At 41.5% G+C, this 17,285-nt stretch overlaps 1 protein-coding gene across 3 annotated transcripts in view; it reads right to left on the bottom strand.

Annotated features, from left to right (window-relative positions):
- Window positions 1-989: 989 nt before the first annotated feature.
- The window catches only part of adamts17 (ADAM metallopeptidase with thrombospondin type 1 motif, 17), a 429,617-nt gene continuing 413,321 nt past the window's right edge, over window positions 990-17,285 (bottom strand). For all 3 annotated transcript variants that reach the window (XM_073032969.1, XM_073032968.1, XM_073032970.1), the window contains 2 exons: window positions 11,882-12,059; window positions 990-4,631 (listed from right to left, as the gene is read on the bottom strand). In XM_073032969.1, the coding sequence (XP_072889070.1) occupies window positions 4,456-4,631; window positions 11,882-12,059 (354 nt within the window). In that variant the 3' untranslated portion in view covers window positions 990-4,455. The remainder of the gene's footprint in view (window positions 4,632-11,881; window positions 12,060-17,285) is intronic.

A 17,285-nucleotide genomic window follows, 5' to 3' on the forward strand; every position in this document is an offset into this window, starting at 1 on the left:
TACATATTAAATAGCTAAATTAAATTAGTGCAAAAATAAAAATAATAAATAAAAGTATTAAGATAGTGTTCATGGGTTCACGTCCATTCAGAAATCAGATGGCAGAGGGTAAGAAGCTGTTCCTGAATCGTTGAGAAGCTGTTGCCTCCTGTACCTTCTTCCTGATGGTAGCAATGAGAAGAGGGCATGTCCTGGGTGATAGGGGTCCTTAATGATGGACGTCACCTTTTTGAGGCATTGTTCCTTGAAGATATTACAGAGTCTAGCATCCATGGTGGAGCAGATTATGTTTACAATTCTCTGCAGCTTATTTAGATTCTGTGCAGTAGCCCCCTTCCCCCCATAACAGATGGTGATGCAGCCAGCTAGTATTCTTTCCACGGTAAATCTGTACTAAAACAAGCAAGCAGATTCAATAAGAAGATCGATGGAGTGTGGTTGTTATTACAATCATTAGGTATTCACTCACTGGATAAAAGATTAAAGGTCACATGAATGCTGCTCTTGAGATGACGTAGAATGTGGAAAGATATTGCATCTTGCTCAGAAAAGAAAAATAACAAGATAAATTTAAACAGGAATAAAGAAATCTGTGAATGCAATATTGCAAAGGGTATGTCAATGATGGAGGATCCATTAAGTGAAGATTAAATTAGCTGTGGGCACGAACAATCTTAAATTGGACCTTGATTAACCTGAGGTGTGATATGTGGCGAGGGTAACAAATCTGAGAGGAACAGATTAGTTGGTCCTTTGGCCCCCAAAGCTCTCCATCACTGGGATTTCTTTCTGCTGTCTGACAAAGTTTGCATTGAAAGAGAACACCACTATGATTCATATGTCATTATTTTTCTTTCATCTGCCAACCAGGAGCCTCAAGAATATTGCCCATGGTCTATTTTACATCTTATCAGTTCCTATAATTGCTCCCTCAAACCATAATGAAAAGAGAGAAGTTCCACTCAGCCAATTAAAACACAACCCAACTATTCATTTGATGAAAATAAATTTAATATGAAATGTTTTGCAAAATACTCTTCCATTAACGGGAGGAAGGTTGCCCAAGATCATTAGTCTTGTTACAATTTCTCAAGCATTTTCAATATTCTCTGCCTCATGAAATCCATAAATACACTGTAGGTCATTGATACAGTACCTGTGTTGGCAAAACTGCCAACGTAACATTTCACTCTGCAATAAAAAGCTAGACATAATGAATATATCTCAGTATCACATTATGCTAATACAAACACCTTCTGACAGAGATTATTGTTCTAATAAGATAGCACCATGTGGAATATAGTGGCAGTCAATTGTGCAATTAATATTTAACAGTACAATTATACATTGCCTACTGTGTAAGACTGAAATAAAACAAGTCATTGTTGCAAAAAATAGCACCATTAAAATAAACAGCAAATAATGTTGCAGCTTGCAAGCTCTGCCACACAAAGAAAGAGAATAACCTTTTCACCACTGATACTTAACAGACTTAAGGTAGACTCAGTGGCTAAGCTGAGCCAGAGATACAGAGGGCATCCACGTCTGGTTTTCATAGAGTTGTGTAAGGTGTGAATTCTTAAGTAAAGGAGCCTGAGAGACAGGTTTTCACTTGCTGGAAGTTTGCTAGCTTCTGTGATTGATGTGGTGAGTCAGTGCCAGGAAAGTGGAAATGGAAAATTTACCCTCTTTATCTTAAATAAATCAAACAAATATAAAAAAAAACCACAGTTAAAAGTCGAGGCTTCGGCTAGGGTTGGATATAAGAATATTTATAGTTGTAGAACTGTGGTGTATGCACAGGTATTGATCCGTGTAAATGCATGTGTCAGTGTCGATGTATGTGTTGTGTGAGAGTTGGTGTTTGCATGAGTGTGTGTATGTGTCTGAGTAGTATATATGTTGTATGCGAGTCTGCACGTGTGTGAGTCAATGTATGTGCCTGCGAGGAGAGTGACGCAGGGTATGTTCATCTGCGTATTGAGTAGCTCTGCACAATGTGTAAGTGTGTGACCATGCACTTCAGAGCTGTCTGCAGTGGGAATCTGAGCAAGTACCTGACTTCACGGGCAAGCAGTCCAGGCCTGTGTCTGAGGCTTCAGGAAGTCACAGATTTCAGTCAGAACAAGTTTGGGTGTTATATCTCCAAGTAGCACAGTTTCAGGGAATACTACATTAGCAAAGCTGGCTGGTTTGAGGCTAAAAGAGAAGTGGTTTTCAGATCAACAAGGTTAAATATGATACAGGGGATTAATTTCTCTGTCTTGCTCTATTGTTACGGTGGTTTGGGGGAGCTTTGTGCCAGTATTAAGGTACGAGCATAAGAGAAGATCTGAAATGTGTGTAGCATTGATCCACTTTAGGTTAAGCTGATTTTTTTTCAACTGCACAACACTAATTTTGCTTAGCTGTTGAGCAAAATAACTTTTAGTCTTCAATCAGCAGGGGGAAAGGCTATGCTCAGGACTTAGACCAATACCTCTGAGACACAAGCATTTTGCAGAGTCCAAACCCCAGGTTTATTCAACAGTCTACAGTCCATGCCAGAGATATGTGCAGTGGCATGAGATACGTACAGCACACCCACCAAGGGATGAGGAAGCTAAGGAAATTAAATGCCACTGCATTTACTGCATCGTACAGGGGTCTAAACGTCTCCCCTGTCCAATTGTGAATCATGAGAGAAAGCTTCGGCTCATAATATCAACACCTCAGTGCTGGATTGCAGCTCTTTAAAAGCCAACATCTGAAATATAACCAGATTTATTGTTGACCAAACTCCCTTGGAGCTCCATAAGACCAGTTAGTATACAGTATAGTTTAAGGGACAACCATTCCAGCAATGCAGTATTGGTGTCCAGTTTTTGGAATCCTAGACAGCGCTGTTCTGGAGCAATATGTGCCTGGCAGTCAGTGACCTGCTGTGCTGGCCCACACAGAGGGAGAGATCTGCACCAGAACCACAGGAATTGGTATGCGTTGCATTTGATGGCTGTGGGCTTGTACTCGCTGCAGCTGAGAAGAATGAGGGGAATTTCATTGAAACCGATCGAATATTGATAAGAGTGGGTGTGGAGAGAGTCCCATAGTCAGGGAGTCTAGGACCAGAGGGCACAGTCTCAGAACAGAAGGACGTTCCTTTAAAACAGAAATGAAGAGGAATTTCTTTAGAGGGTGGTGAATCTATGGAATTTATTGCCACTGATGGCTATGGAGGCCACGTGACTGGGCATATTTAAAGAGGAAGTTGATGGGTTCTTGATTAGATGGGGTCAAAGGTTATGGGGAGAAGGCAGAAGAATGGAGTTGAGAGGAATAACAAATTACCCATGGTAGAATGACAGAGCAGACTCAATGGGCTGAATGGCCTAATTCTGCTCCTATGTCTTATGGTCTTGTGGTGTTATGGTACAGATACGGCTGCTTTCAGCAGGGAGAGTAAATCAGACCAGACACATCGGTTCATTGCTGTGCTTATTCATCTTCCTCACCATTAAGTCGTACAGGGGTCAGTGGGGAACATCAGCTTACACCTAAAGGCACTGGCCTCCAATGCAAGCAGGAGCATTAGGCACCAGAATGGTAAGTTGATAGGCTCATACAGCCCAGTACATCCACCACAGCACAGAACAAAAAAGGAAGCAATGTTGATTCCGATTGCTACTAGAAGTCAGAAATTCACAGGCAGTTGCTCCTAATCACCAGCAGAGTGTAAACTGTGCACACAGAGGCTGTGGCCTGTCCTGCTCTGGGATCCATGAACTAACAGACAGGACTCATGCTGTAATTCAAGGAGGGTGGGCTGGCCTAAAAGCAGAACAGTCGTGAAAAGGTTAAAGAGAATCATTCAAGTTTGCCTTTGTATTGCTACAGACTGTAAATACTTATCGCTATAAATGAAGTTATCAAGTCGCAAATTCTCTTGAAGCAAGTGGTTTGATCGATAGTCTGGATGCCAAGGCTTTTTAATACATTATTCATATTTTCCAGAACTATGAGAGGGGAAACAAACAGTGGATTGAGATTCTGAGCACATTTCCTCCTGAAGGTGCATTGAAGGGCTGAATCTTCCAGCGCTATCATTTGCTGGCGACAGTTCAAGTGCACGATATTAACTCTACAAAAATGCAGCAAGAGGCAATAAGCATCATTTCTCATTAGTGAAAAAGGAGTTACTGTTTAAGCTTATTTCTCTCACTAGTTAAAGCCATGCGGCTGATGCTGCAGTGATAGACAGGTGCAGAACCCACTGACATGGCTCCTCGGGTAGGTCACTGGCTCAGCTTCCAACACTGTAACAGCAGCTTGTGCAGCATACTCCAAATCTACAATGTGGGGGCAAGGATGCTGTCGAGTCTGCAGCTTCCTAAGCACTGTTCTCTTCCAGTTTTGAAAACCGTGCATCCCCCAATTCTGTTCAGGATGAGACGGAGAAAAAACTGTTCTTAAATTATCTCACTGTTGCAATAAGATCTGCGATTCGGGGCCGTGGTGCAGCTTGTTTGAGTAGAAGTCTCTGCAGGAGTGGCAGCAGCGCCGATACCATCGTGGGTCCTGACACAGGTTCTTCTCCCGGATGACCCTGCAGTACACTGCCCAGTCGTCTCCCAGGCACTTGTACGTGAGGGCAGCTGGCAGGTTAAGGCAGAGTGTTACAGAAGGTACTTAACAAGTTACAGTCTCCAGCTTCACCAAACCCTGCAATATGGAGAACCTCAATTCCTTTGACCCAACAGAAATGCACTGAGCTCGGACCAAACAGATACCAGCATCAATGGGCTGATGGAAAATGGAGTTCCACTCCTGGCTCCATCCATGCATTCGGCCCATCAAATCTTTGCTGCCTGTCAGTGTGTTCCCATTAGTCCCAGTTCTTCATACTTCCTGTGGCCTCTGCTCTCGTATGTGCCCGACACCTCCCTGATTCTCCCCTCACCAGCCTGGATGTAAGAGGAAACAAGAGTGCCTGAAGGAAACCCCTGTGGACTTAGGGAGAGCATGAAAACTCCACAAAGATGGTACTGGAGATCAGAAACAAATGTGGGTTGATGGAGATGTGAGGTGGCGCTCTACCCACTGTGCCACTGTTCTACCCTCAGTGTGCCCCTCGTTCTTCAGGAACTTTGCTCTAAGTCTAAGACCCCGCCCTCTTTTTGAGCCCGCACCATGCCTCAAAGACTTCATTTGATTTATTCTCAACATCTTAATTGGTCTCATCTCCAGCTTCTAAAGTTATGAATAGACTCAAACTATACAGATAGTCTTCACTTTTTCCATGGATTCGGGATTTGGGGTCTAAGACCATCCCTGAAAGTGGCTATGCGAGTTGACAGAGTGGGAAAGGAGGTGTCGGGCATGTTAATTTTTATTATCTATGCACTGAGTTCAAGAGTCAAGAAGTTATGTTGCAGCTTTATAAGGAGAAGTTGGACCTATTCTCTGAACGGCACAGACTGAGAGACAACCGGTATCTTTTCCCCAGGATTGAAATGTCTAATACTAGAAGGCATGTATTTAAGGTGAGAGGAACTAAGTTTGGGGCAAGTGTTTTGTACAGATGGTGGTGCGTGTCTGGAATGCACTGACAGGTGTGGGGTGAAGGCAGATACTGCAGAGGTGTTTAAGAGTTTCTTAGACACATGAATATGCAGAGAGTGGAGTGGTGCGGGCCATGTGTAGGCAGAAGGGATTAGGTATCATTAGCTTAATTAGTTTGGCACAATACCGTGGGCCAAAGTGCCCGTTCCTGTTTTGTACTGATTCATTTTGACTAATTTTATCTTTGCCCAATGGTAAATCCACCAGCTTCCAGTCAGCAGTAAGATGCAATTTTACAGCACGGCTGGAAGAGAAGAAGCCCTGGCCCTGGGCTGCAGACTGCAGCAGTTGTACCCCTGTGGGTCTCAGAGATACACAAATGCCCACTTCATGAGATTTCTACCCTACAGCTTAAAAATATTTCAGGTACATGGGATGCATCTCACTCTCTCATCAGCAGTCATTTCCGACTTCTAATAACAAACACAGTTGAATTAATTATATAAAACTGGTTTATGCAAAACCGATGTTGCATGTCCAAATGATGAGGAGCATGGATCGGATGAATGCACACAGTCTTTTTTTTGCGGGGGGAAGCGATCAAAAGCTATCAGGTGTGGGTATGAGAGGGGAAAGGTTTAAACAGAACCTGAGGGGTCTCTTCTTCACACAGAAAGTGGTCAGTATATGGAACGAGATGTCAGAGAAGGTAGATTATCAATGTTTAAAAGTTACTTGGACACTTCATGGATAGGAAAGGTTTTGACGGATCTGAACCAATTATGGGCAAAAAGGACTAACAGATGGGAATCTTGGTCAGTTTGGGCTGAAGAGCCAGTTTCCATGCTGTACTACTCTGTAACTCTAATTAGATATCAATTAATTAAAGATCAAACACACATGTCAAAGCAGATGACATGATGGAACTATAATGAGGGAAAAGATGAAATATGAAGGCAAACTAGCCTATACTATAAAGCAGGGTACCAAAAGTTTTATTCATTTATTGAAAGAGTAAAAGGGAGGTGAGAATTGATATTGGACACTGGAAAATTACGCTGGTAAGTTCATAATGGGGGACAAAGCAACGGCAGATGAACTTCATGGGCACTTAGCTTCAGTCTTCACTGTGGAAGACACTAGCAGTGTGCCAGAGGTCAGTGAGTGTCAGGGAGCAGGAGTGAGAGCCATTGCTATTACAAAGGAAAAAGTGCTAGGCAAACTGAAAGGGCCTAAGGTGGATAAGTCACCTGGACCAGATGGGCTACATCTCAGAGTCCTGACAGAGGTTGCTGAAGAGATCATGGATGTATTGGTCATGATCTTTCAAAAATCATTTGATTCTGGCATGATCCCAGAGGACTGGAAGATTGGAAATTTCACTCCACTCTTTAAGAAGGGAGGAAGGCAAAAGAAAGGAAATTATAGGCCAGTTAGTGGTTGGGAAAGTGTTGGAGTCTATTATTAAGGATGAGGTTTCAGGGTGCTTGGAGACTAATGATAAAATAAGTCAAAGTCAGTATGATTTCTGTAAAAAAATCTTGCCTGACAAATCTGTTGGAGTTCTTCGAGGAGGTAACAAGCAGGGTGGACAAAGGAGAGGCAGTGGATGTCATTTACTAGGATTTTCAGAAGGCATTTGATAAGGTGCCATGCATGAGGCTGTTTAACAAAATAAGATCACATGACATTACAGGAAAGATAGAGGAATGGCTGACAGGCAGGAGGCAGTGAGTGGGAATAAAGGGGGCTGCCAGTGACTAATGGTGCTCCTCAGGTATCAGTATTGGGACCGCTACTTTTCACATTGTTTGTCAATTATTTGCTCATGGAATTGATGGTTTTGTGGCAAATTTGTGGATGATACAAAGATAGATGGAGGGGTAGGTAGTGCTGAGGAAGCAATGCAACTGCAGCAGGACTTAGACAAATTGGAAGAATGGGCAAAAAAGTGGCAGATGGAATACAGTGTTGGGAAATGTATGATAATGCATTTTGGTAAAAGGAACAATAGTGCAGACTATTATATAAATAGGGAGAATGTTCAAACATCAGAGGTGAAGAGGGACTTAGGAGTCCTCATGCAAGACTCCCAGAAAGCTAATTTACAGGAGTCTGTGGTAAAGAAGGCAAATGTAATATTTCCTGATCAGTCAGGGTATCAAAAGATATGGCAAAAAAGCAGGTGTATGGGGTTAAGTGGGATCCAGGATCAGTCATGATGGAATGGCAGAGTAGCCTAATTCTGTTCCTATGTCTTATGGTCTTATGCTGGAGATTACAGTGAAACACTGATAATTCAGCACATTCTATCAATACCTCAACAACACTCTTTTAAACCATTTGTTTCATATGTTACACAGTTGAAATGGAATATGGGAGCAGAGGTCCCTGTGTGTTCGAGGGAGCACTGGAACCAGGACTATGGAGTGCTAGAATGAGCTGGGAACTGGGGCCCTGGTGGATGTAAAGGGAATGTGGGATCTGAGACTCTTTGTAACAGAGTAAATGCAGGAACCAGCACCCTGGAGGGTTAAGAGGAGGGCAGCAACCGGGACTCCAGTGAGTGGAAACAAAGCACAAGGACCAAGGTCTTGGTGAGTAAAAGGCACAGGGAAGCCAGAACCTGGGTGAATGGAAAGGAATTCCAGTAAACATTACCTAGTGAGCCAGTTCCATGTGGTGAACCACTGGAATTTCTGAATAGTCTGATAACAGATCATCAGAATTTTTACTGTATTTGTGATCCAACCACAAGTAAGTGTCTTTAGCTGAAGGATCTTCAGCTCAGAGTTGAAGAGGTTCATTGACTATACCACATTAAAGAGGGGAAAAGTTACCTAGAAACTTTGTAGCAGGACCTCATCACGACCTTTGATTCAGAGCTGCAGAAATTGCCCATCAAGAGGGCCAGAAGGAGGTAACTACAGGTCAGGCAGGAAAGAATCCAGAAAGTAGTTTTTGAGAAGTTTCCATCCTTGCATTTTCCAACTGGTGTGGGGACCAGGGCCCTAGAGAATGAAGTACCTGAGGCTATAAATAAACCTTTAAATGAAATAATTGGTGACAAGATTCTGGTGAGGATCAATTTAGAGTGTAAAGGAGGAAGCACAAGTTGATGGTGTTAGGTGGTAAAGCAGAGTCTATCAGGAAGGACAAAAAATATAAATACACCCCCACAAAATTCAGAGAAAAGAATAACGGCAAAAAAGACAAAAGTGAAGATTCTTTATCTGAGTGGATTTGTGAGAAGCGGGATGTATTAGTAGCAAATTAAAGATGCCCCGGTCCAATAGCCAGTGTACATGGCTGATTGGTAAAGTGACTAGGGTTGAGAATTAAATATGCCAGGAAATTTAACTTTCAGAGGACGTAGGCAAAATGAAAAGGATTATCTCTGATTTTAAAGGATAGGATAAAGGCAACAGAGAGAATGGCTTGGAAAATCAAGAAGCAGAATGATTTGGCTATAGCAGGGGTAGGCAACCTTAAGCTCAAATGATTTTCTAGCATGCATTATTCATTAATTTGAGGCAAAATATAACTAGATGTATTTAAATGGATAATTCCCATATTTCAAGTTTTTTATGGCATTATCTGGCCCACCGTCCACTCATTAATATGTGATCCGGCCCACAGAGGCAAAAGGGTTGCCGACCCCAGGGCTAGAGTTAGTGCAGCAAATGTTGGTGGGAACTGTCAATACTTCCATGGAGAATGGTGGTGATAGGGAATTTAAGGAATTAATAAATAGTTTATAGCAAATATATTCATGCAAGGCACACTATAAGCAAAGTGGTCCATCTGTGGTTATCATGAGACATTTCAAATGGCGATAGATCAGCGAAGACTTATAACAATAAAAAGGAGAAAAGAAGCAATGAAGCTGATATCTTGGGAGTTTAAAATTTTCAGCAAAAGCTAAGATCAAGAAATTGTTTAGGAAAGAGGACTAAAGCTCCTGTAAATACTCAAAAAGGACACATTTACAAAAGTTAATGTGTTATAGACTGTGACAGAAGAAATTGCACTGGGGAATAAGGAAATGTAGGTTCAATTAATCAAATGCTTGGTGTTTGCACAAAAAAAAACCTTCTGGAGAACTAGAAATTGAAGAGAACAGGCAGGTTGGATGTAATAGAATGTAGAAAAATACTAAGCTTTGAAACAGGTGTCAGTGAAGACTGTGAATGCATTTGTAGTCATCTTCAAAATAGCCCACAGAGTCTTGAATAATTTTCCCAAACTGGAAGATGATAAATGCTGCCTCACTACTTAGAAGAGAGGAAGAAAATGGAGAAGTACAGACCAGTTATCCTGATATCAGGAGTAGGGAAAATATTGGAATCTATGATTTGTTCTATGTGGAGGGGCTAGGTAACAGCCTAACATTCTTGTGTCTAAAAGAGTGAAAAATAACCCCACTACAATGCACGATATTTCCTACAGCTTGACAGAGTTGATTTGAATTTATTTGATGTTTCCTCCAACTGGGGTGTGTAGAGTCAGACGTCATGATCTCAAAATAAGGCATCAATCATTAATGTCTAAGATAGGAAGACATATTTGTCACCCAGAGGGTGGTGAATCTTGAGAATTCTCAAGCCAATTGCCTGTGGCGGTCCTGTTGCTGTCGATATTTAAAACCAAGATTGATAGGCCCCTGGGTATTAGAACATTTGAAGAGTTAGTGCAGAAAATTGGTGCAGAGGTAAATTAAACAAAAAATCAGCCAATAATCTATTGAAGGGTAGTAGCACTGGGGTGACAGCCCAAATCACCTACTTCTGCTTCTTTTTCTCGAACTCTTTTCTCCTTTATATTGATTAAACTGGTTCTTTTTGGGATACAACTGTATCTAAATCCATGGAATCTGGTGATGTGGAGGAGCAGGGCTAGGAAAGCTGATGTTAAAGGTTATTCATTAATTAGGAGGGCAGACAACCACGTGTGGGACTGTGGGTACGATTGGTGTCTCAGCAGCAACACAACATCGCTGGGTGTGAGGACAGTGACCATTTGGTGTCATTGTGTAAATAGGTAGCAACGATATGGATAAAGTTCTACAACCAGATTTTAAAGGCTGAGAAAGAGAATCCTGCTTTAGGAACATGGGAACACAAGTCTTTTATTTCCTTCCTCCTCAGCTTAGACCCCCTCCACAGGAAAACAAAGGAACATCACCTCCCCATGAGGCAGAAGGAGGCTATATCATAGCTCTACAATGTCCTAGTAGTCTACAATGCAGCCCATAACATTCAACAGCATATGAATGTGTTTAGTGGGTTAAGTTAAATGCATCTATTCAGCAGTGAAACAACTGGAGAATTTAATGGCGAAAAATAACCAGCAAAACAACAATCAGAAGAGGTGAAGAAAGTAATAAGATATCAAGGGAGATGTGTAATTTCAGCAATAAAATGATGACAAAAGCGATTTTGCTGCACTTTATGTTATCCTATTATCATTTCATATATCATTACTTGACGGTTTATTGGTGGAAGGCCAAGTCATTGGGTATACATATTTAAGGTGGAGTCTGATAGCCTCTTCATTAATCAGAGTGTCAAAGGTTATAGGGAGAAGGTAAGAGAGTGGGGTTGAGAGGGGCCATGATGGAATGACGGAGAAGACTTGATGGGCCGACTAGCATAATTCTACTCCGAGGTCTTATGAAGTGTAACGGTCAAATGAAACATGGCATATAAGTTTACATAAAATTCTGTATTGTCACTGTCAAATGCTACATGTGAGTGTGATGCTTCGATAAAGCCCTAATATTGCATTGGTTTAACTGCTGTAATTCACGTAAATCAGACCCAGGAAGCACGCTGATACTGATGCACGGGGTAGAATACAGTGAATTGTGAATGAGGCAGGGTTAAGCCAGGTGAAGTGTAGATTGGCATGAGTGTATTTTGGTGGGGTGCAACCTGGCTGGGGCAAGTGAATGGGAAATGTAAAGTTGGCAAGAGATAATGGTGGAAAGATGTTAACAGAGGTGCTTGGGAGGGTAAACAGGATGGGGCTGTTAAATGAGGTAGTGTAAATCATGAGGGGAACCATTATGCTTTGAATCAAAAGGTGAAATAAATTGATTTGGGATAAATCAGGAGGATGAGAAGCAAAGGATAAATCTGGGCGGGGTATGCTAAATCTTTTATGAATCCCGGTAGAGTCAATCAGCAACTGTATTCCCTTCTAAGCTAAAGACCTGCCACTGTTTGCTTTGAATCAGACTAGTACTTCCTCTTTTCTAATGATTTATCAGGTTTACTGGTCTCAGCTTAACACAACTACCTATGGTTCGCTGTTGGTGGAGGAAACGGATGTACATGCTCACCAAGCCCGGACGGTGTGACTCTGTTGACGATGACACTTCCATCGCAAGGTTTCTGGTGGCATTGCTTGTAAGCTGGTGGTTTGGTTAAAGAAGGGCATTCATTGCCATGGCGACCGGTGATTCTGTGCATACATTGAACCACTCGTGACTGCAGGCCTCTCCCGCATGTGGAGGAACACTGGAACAAAGACTGACACTGTTACTCACGTACAGTACACTCATCCCTTCATTGCTCACAGATGGGGAAACCAGAAAAAACCCAAACTACATTATGTTTCATTTGTAATTGCCCCAAAAGGAATATTTCTTATAACAAAGGGCAACTTCTAAGTGACTTAAAGCATGACAGTTTAACTTAAAGAGCCAATTTGCTGAGTTTAGTTAAGGATTTACCAAAACCCTGTGCCCGCTCCTGAGTCTTGCAGGAGAGCTGATCAGAGCTGTAACTATTGGCCTGGGTGGTGAAATTTTAGAATCTGTTTAATGAGTCTGAGAATGGTAGAGAGGTGAGTTAACATCAGTCATCAGTAACCTGGTTGGCTCTGTAATTGTTTTGTTTTGAATTAATTTCAGTTTCATAGTCAGTGTTGTTGAGAAGTTGGTATGAACATTCATGATTTAATCAATAAAACAGAAAGACTAAAGGATCATCTTAATTCTTTGTGTTAAATTCAGCATCTTCCCTGTGCAGGGGAGTGCAAGTCTGAGGAGGGACCACAGCAGTCCAACCTCAGCCCTCCACCTGCCCCTCTGCTGCCACCGCCTTCCTGCAGTGTGCGTGGGACTGATCTAGCTTCTAAACATCAGCATCTACTGGAACTGATTATGGAAAACTCCATGGCATTGAAGAAGGCATGTGAGTCTGGAGGGCTCCTAAGTAAAGCCAGTGTATACACACACACTTCCAACAGCAGCTGTAAATAAAATAACGTGCACAGGAGGATATCTGGGCATTGGACCAAGAAGCTTTTCAGAAGGAAATAAACTTTTTATTTGATACAGACACAAAATGAACAGATCTTTAAATGCTTCCCTCAAACACCGTCAGTTTATCCTCATGGTTTCTATCTGACTGTGATGTGCAATGATCTGTGATGGCAAACTGGACAGATTTAAAATTCGAGTCCAACATTTACACTCCTCATTGTGACACGCACCTCTCTTCCAAAAAACTGGTATGAGCAAAATGTTAAATCCCAATCCCGAGGTAACATAATTTGGGCTGACGTTGGTTTTGTTTTATGATTGTCACATGTATTGAGGTAGAGTGAAAAACATATCGTGCACACGGTTCATACAGATCATATCATTACAGGTAAAACAAGTAATGCGGAATAAAGTGCAACATCCACACAGAGAGTGCAGTGCAGGTAAACAGTAAAGTGCAAGATAGATTGTGAGGGCAAGACTCCATCTAATAGACTGTGGGGTTGAAGCTGTCTTTGAGTCTGGTGGTATGTGCTGTCAGGCTCTTGTGTCTTCTGCCCAATGGGAGAGTGGAGAAGAGAGAGTTATTGTGCATTTAATAGTTCAGTAATACTTGAGTAATGCTGTAAATATATTGTTTGATTAAGCATTTTTGTTTGTTTAAATAATTCATTATGGGTTATGTATAAAAGTATGCAAATTGCATACATCATCACATCACCATGTCATATAAGCATGTCTCACTTAAAGTAAAATATGAAACTAACATATATGAGTTATCCCAGCTCCGTGTTTTTCTTTCTTTTAATTAGTTTCAATGTTTTGGAGTTACAGAACATAACAAGAATATCTGGAGTTGATGGGGTCTATGATTATGCTGGTGTTTTACTAATTAGCGGGGGGTATAGACAGAGCCCATTGAGAGGAGGCTGGTTTCTGTGATGTGCTGAACTGTGTTCACAACTCTCTGCAGTGTTTTATCGGTCGCATGCAGAGCAGTTGACATACCAAGTCATTATGCATCCAGATAGGATGCTTTCTAGGGATGCACCCTGGAGAAGGCTGATTCATTATTGTGCCTTTAATCGCCCAATGCGAGTACTCACATAAAAGTCAGAATTTAAAGTAGTACAGCACAGGAACAGGCCCTCTGGCCCACAGTGTCTGTACTAAAAATGATGCCAAATTAAACTAAATCGTTTCTACTCGCACATGATCTATATCCCTCCATTCCTGTAGCTTCACGTGTCTATTCAACAATCCTTTAAATGCCACTAGCGCATTTAGATGTACATTAAATAGGACATCTACTTGGGCTACACAGTGCTATGTTGGAACCTGATGTGTACTACTGCCCTCCCCCCGCTGCTGCTTCTCCCTCTCCCTGATCGGTTGGTGTCACACCGTGCCAACAAGAAGAGGGGGAGTCAATCATGTCTGATAGGAGGGGATGAGAAAAGACGCATGTTATGCTTTGTAACTCTAAAACTTACAGCTAGCTAACTGAAAGGAAAAGACAGAAGCTCAATAGAATGGGTCCTGGTCTGTTCTTTACTTTAGAGGGATGTATCATGACATGTACAATTCATGTATTTTTACCTATACCTGTAATGAATTATTTAAACAAATAAAGAAAGCTTAAACAATATATTTAAAATATTACTTATCTACTTCTGAAGTATAAAATATACAACACTCTTCCCTGCTTAGCTATAAACTCCATCCCAATAAAGAATGCATCAACTATATACACAGTATTTGATATAATACACCTACTTATAATAGTCATCTACGGCACAGTAAATTTTAAGTTGTCCCATTCAGGCCTAAACGTTTAATCAATGTGGAGGCTTTCTTACTCTTGTGGGATAATGTCTTTCGTAACAAGGGAGGTCACTCTGCTTGGCAAGAGAGAATTGTACTTGTGAAACAATCTCAGGTTCTGGGGCTTCCTCCGTCGTGGTTGTAGGAGTTGACTCTGGGACAGTAGGAAGTGGTTCTGACAGCTCCAGACTCCTTTCATCTCCTTTCCTTAGCTTTTCTCTCTCGATCTACTTCAACCCTTAGCTTCTCTCCCAGTCCTGGTTTCTCTATCTCTCTTCATCTATTCTCTCCTTTTCAACTTCTTGTCTTTCTTTTCCTCGCCTTCTGTTCTCTTCTTCTAGTTTCTTGTATCACTGAATTTGCTAATTTTTCATGAAATTGGGTCTCATGTATCCTCTTGTATTTCCATATACTTATTGTATGTCAGCCTCCTCTTTTTTCTTTCCAAGGTGTGCATCTTGATCTTGGGAAGGTGCATTTAGTTCACTGCAATATTCTCTTACTAATCCTTCTGTTGCCCTGTTTATGATCTGATCTCTCCTCATGTTTTCCTCACCCACAACATCATCCGATGAATCCTCTGTTTCCATATTTCCATTGACTCCTTTCCTTTTTGACCTTCCATTCATCCAGCTAGGCTTTGGTCTTTGCATCTACTTTCACAAGCAGTTTTTTGCCTTCTTTTTGAAGTTCATGCAAGAACCTTAATATATGCAGATTAGATTTTGGTTCTTTGTACTTACAAAAGCTAAATGCTTGCAACTTTCTTGAAGCTCCTTAAACTCTCTTCCAGCTTAAATGCAAGCCACATTTTTCAAACAACTGCCTGAGTAGCATATCAGAAGCCTTCCCCAATCTGTTGCCTACAAAAACTGTTGTAGTCAGACCTCTCCATTCATCACTTTCATGATTCCTCTGAGCAGCGTGGTCCTGCCTTGGTCCAATAGGCTTTCCAACCAGAGGCACAGTGGTTGGCATCAACACCTGTTTGCCCTCTGTTAGGTAAAGGTTCATGGAGTACAGCATGGAAACAGATATGGCATCATTCACTACCTTTCTTAACTCACTTTCACTTGACTCTATTAAAGGGGATCTGGCATGCAAATGGTGGCAAGATCTCTAATCAAATTATGCTGGCCAATGCTGGTCCTCCTATTTTTACCACATACAAGGCCAGTGTGGCTTGTTGGTTGTTGTATTTCGCTGCTACAAATGTCATTCCCACAGAAGTTATCTATTCCCAGAATAAGTTCTTTGTTGCATATTCGCAGATTTTAGTTCAGTTCCTTTGAAATGCTACTGAAACTCATTTTTGTGGAATGACTAGAACAATCGAGTCAGGGTCCAATTCCATTTTAATTAATTTACTGTTCACTTCTGGTGTAAGCTTGTCTATTGTTAGTTTCTAAAGTGTAAATCTTCAGGATACTCAGTCCTGTGTCAGTCTCATCATTACCAGATTTTTCATGCAGATTAGTGCTCTTTTTGAAACTGCTGCTTACCTTTTATCTTTTTCTCTTCCCTGTGCAATCCAATTACTTTTGCTGCCCACCCTGCTCTTTGCATGTGTCCTACTTTGTTGAATTTTCTGCAAGCTTTGGTGAATGTCAGCCCCGGCCACAACAGTAACACTATTTGTTCAGCCAGGTTGGCTTCTGTTTTGTCATTGCGATTCTGTTCATGCTCACTTTCATTCCTGACTGCAACTCAATTGCATACTTGTCTACTGTTTCCATTGATACAACAATTACAACTGCGCTTTTAAATGTAAGTTGTGCTTCGGTTGGGAGCCATTCTTAAATGCCTTCTTGTAAGTTTTCACAAACTAAATACACTCTCAATGCCACATTAAGCCCATCACTGAACTGACGATGCTCAATCTCTTCAATTCAGCCAGGTATGCTGAAATGAACTCCCTTTCTTTTTGATCCTGCTGATGAAACTCAAAGCTTTTGGCAATCAACAATGTTTTCAATTCTAAATATTCCTGCGATATCCACAAATCTCACTTTGGTTGGTTTGGTTGGAGCAATCACACTTTGAAGCAAATTATATGCCTTTAAATCCAATGCACTCAGCAATATTGGTACTTGTTCCTTATTAAATAGTCCATTTGCTTTAAAATACAGCTCAGTCTGTTCTATATACAATATTCAGTTATGTTGTGTAATCAAATGCATCAAACTTTCTGATGTAGCCAGTCATTTCTGCTCTTCTTTTTATGATTATTATCACTGAGTACTCACTTTTTATGAACCCTTGAATTCTTTTAGACCGTAAGACAGGAGCAGAATTAGGTCATTCAGCCCATTGAGTCTGCTATGCCATTCTATCATGGCTGATCCCGGATCCCACTCAACTTCATACACGACTTCTCGCCATATCCTTTGATGCCCTGACCGATCAGGAAACAATCAACTTCAGTCTTAAATATACCCACAGACTTGGCCTCCACTGCAGTATGTGACAGAGCATTCCACAGATTCGCTACTCTCTGGCTCAGAAAATTCCTCTTTACTTCTCTTCTAAAGGGACGGCCTCAATTTTGAGGCTGTGCCCTCTAGTTCTGGATACTCCGACCACAGGGAGCATCCTCTCCACATCCACTTTATCTAGTCCTTTCAACATTGGTAGGTTTCGATGAGATCCTCCC

Source organism: Hemitrygon akajei, chromosome 30, assembly GCF_048418815.1.
Source record: "Hemitrygon akajei chromosome 30, sHemAka1.3, whole genome shotgun sequence".
In the NCBI taxonomy this organism is placed as follows: domain Eukaryota; kingdom Metazoa; phylum Chordata; class Chondrichthyes; order Myliobatiformes; family Dasyatidae; genus Hemitrygon; species Hemitrygon akajei.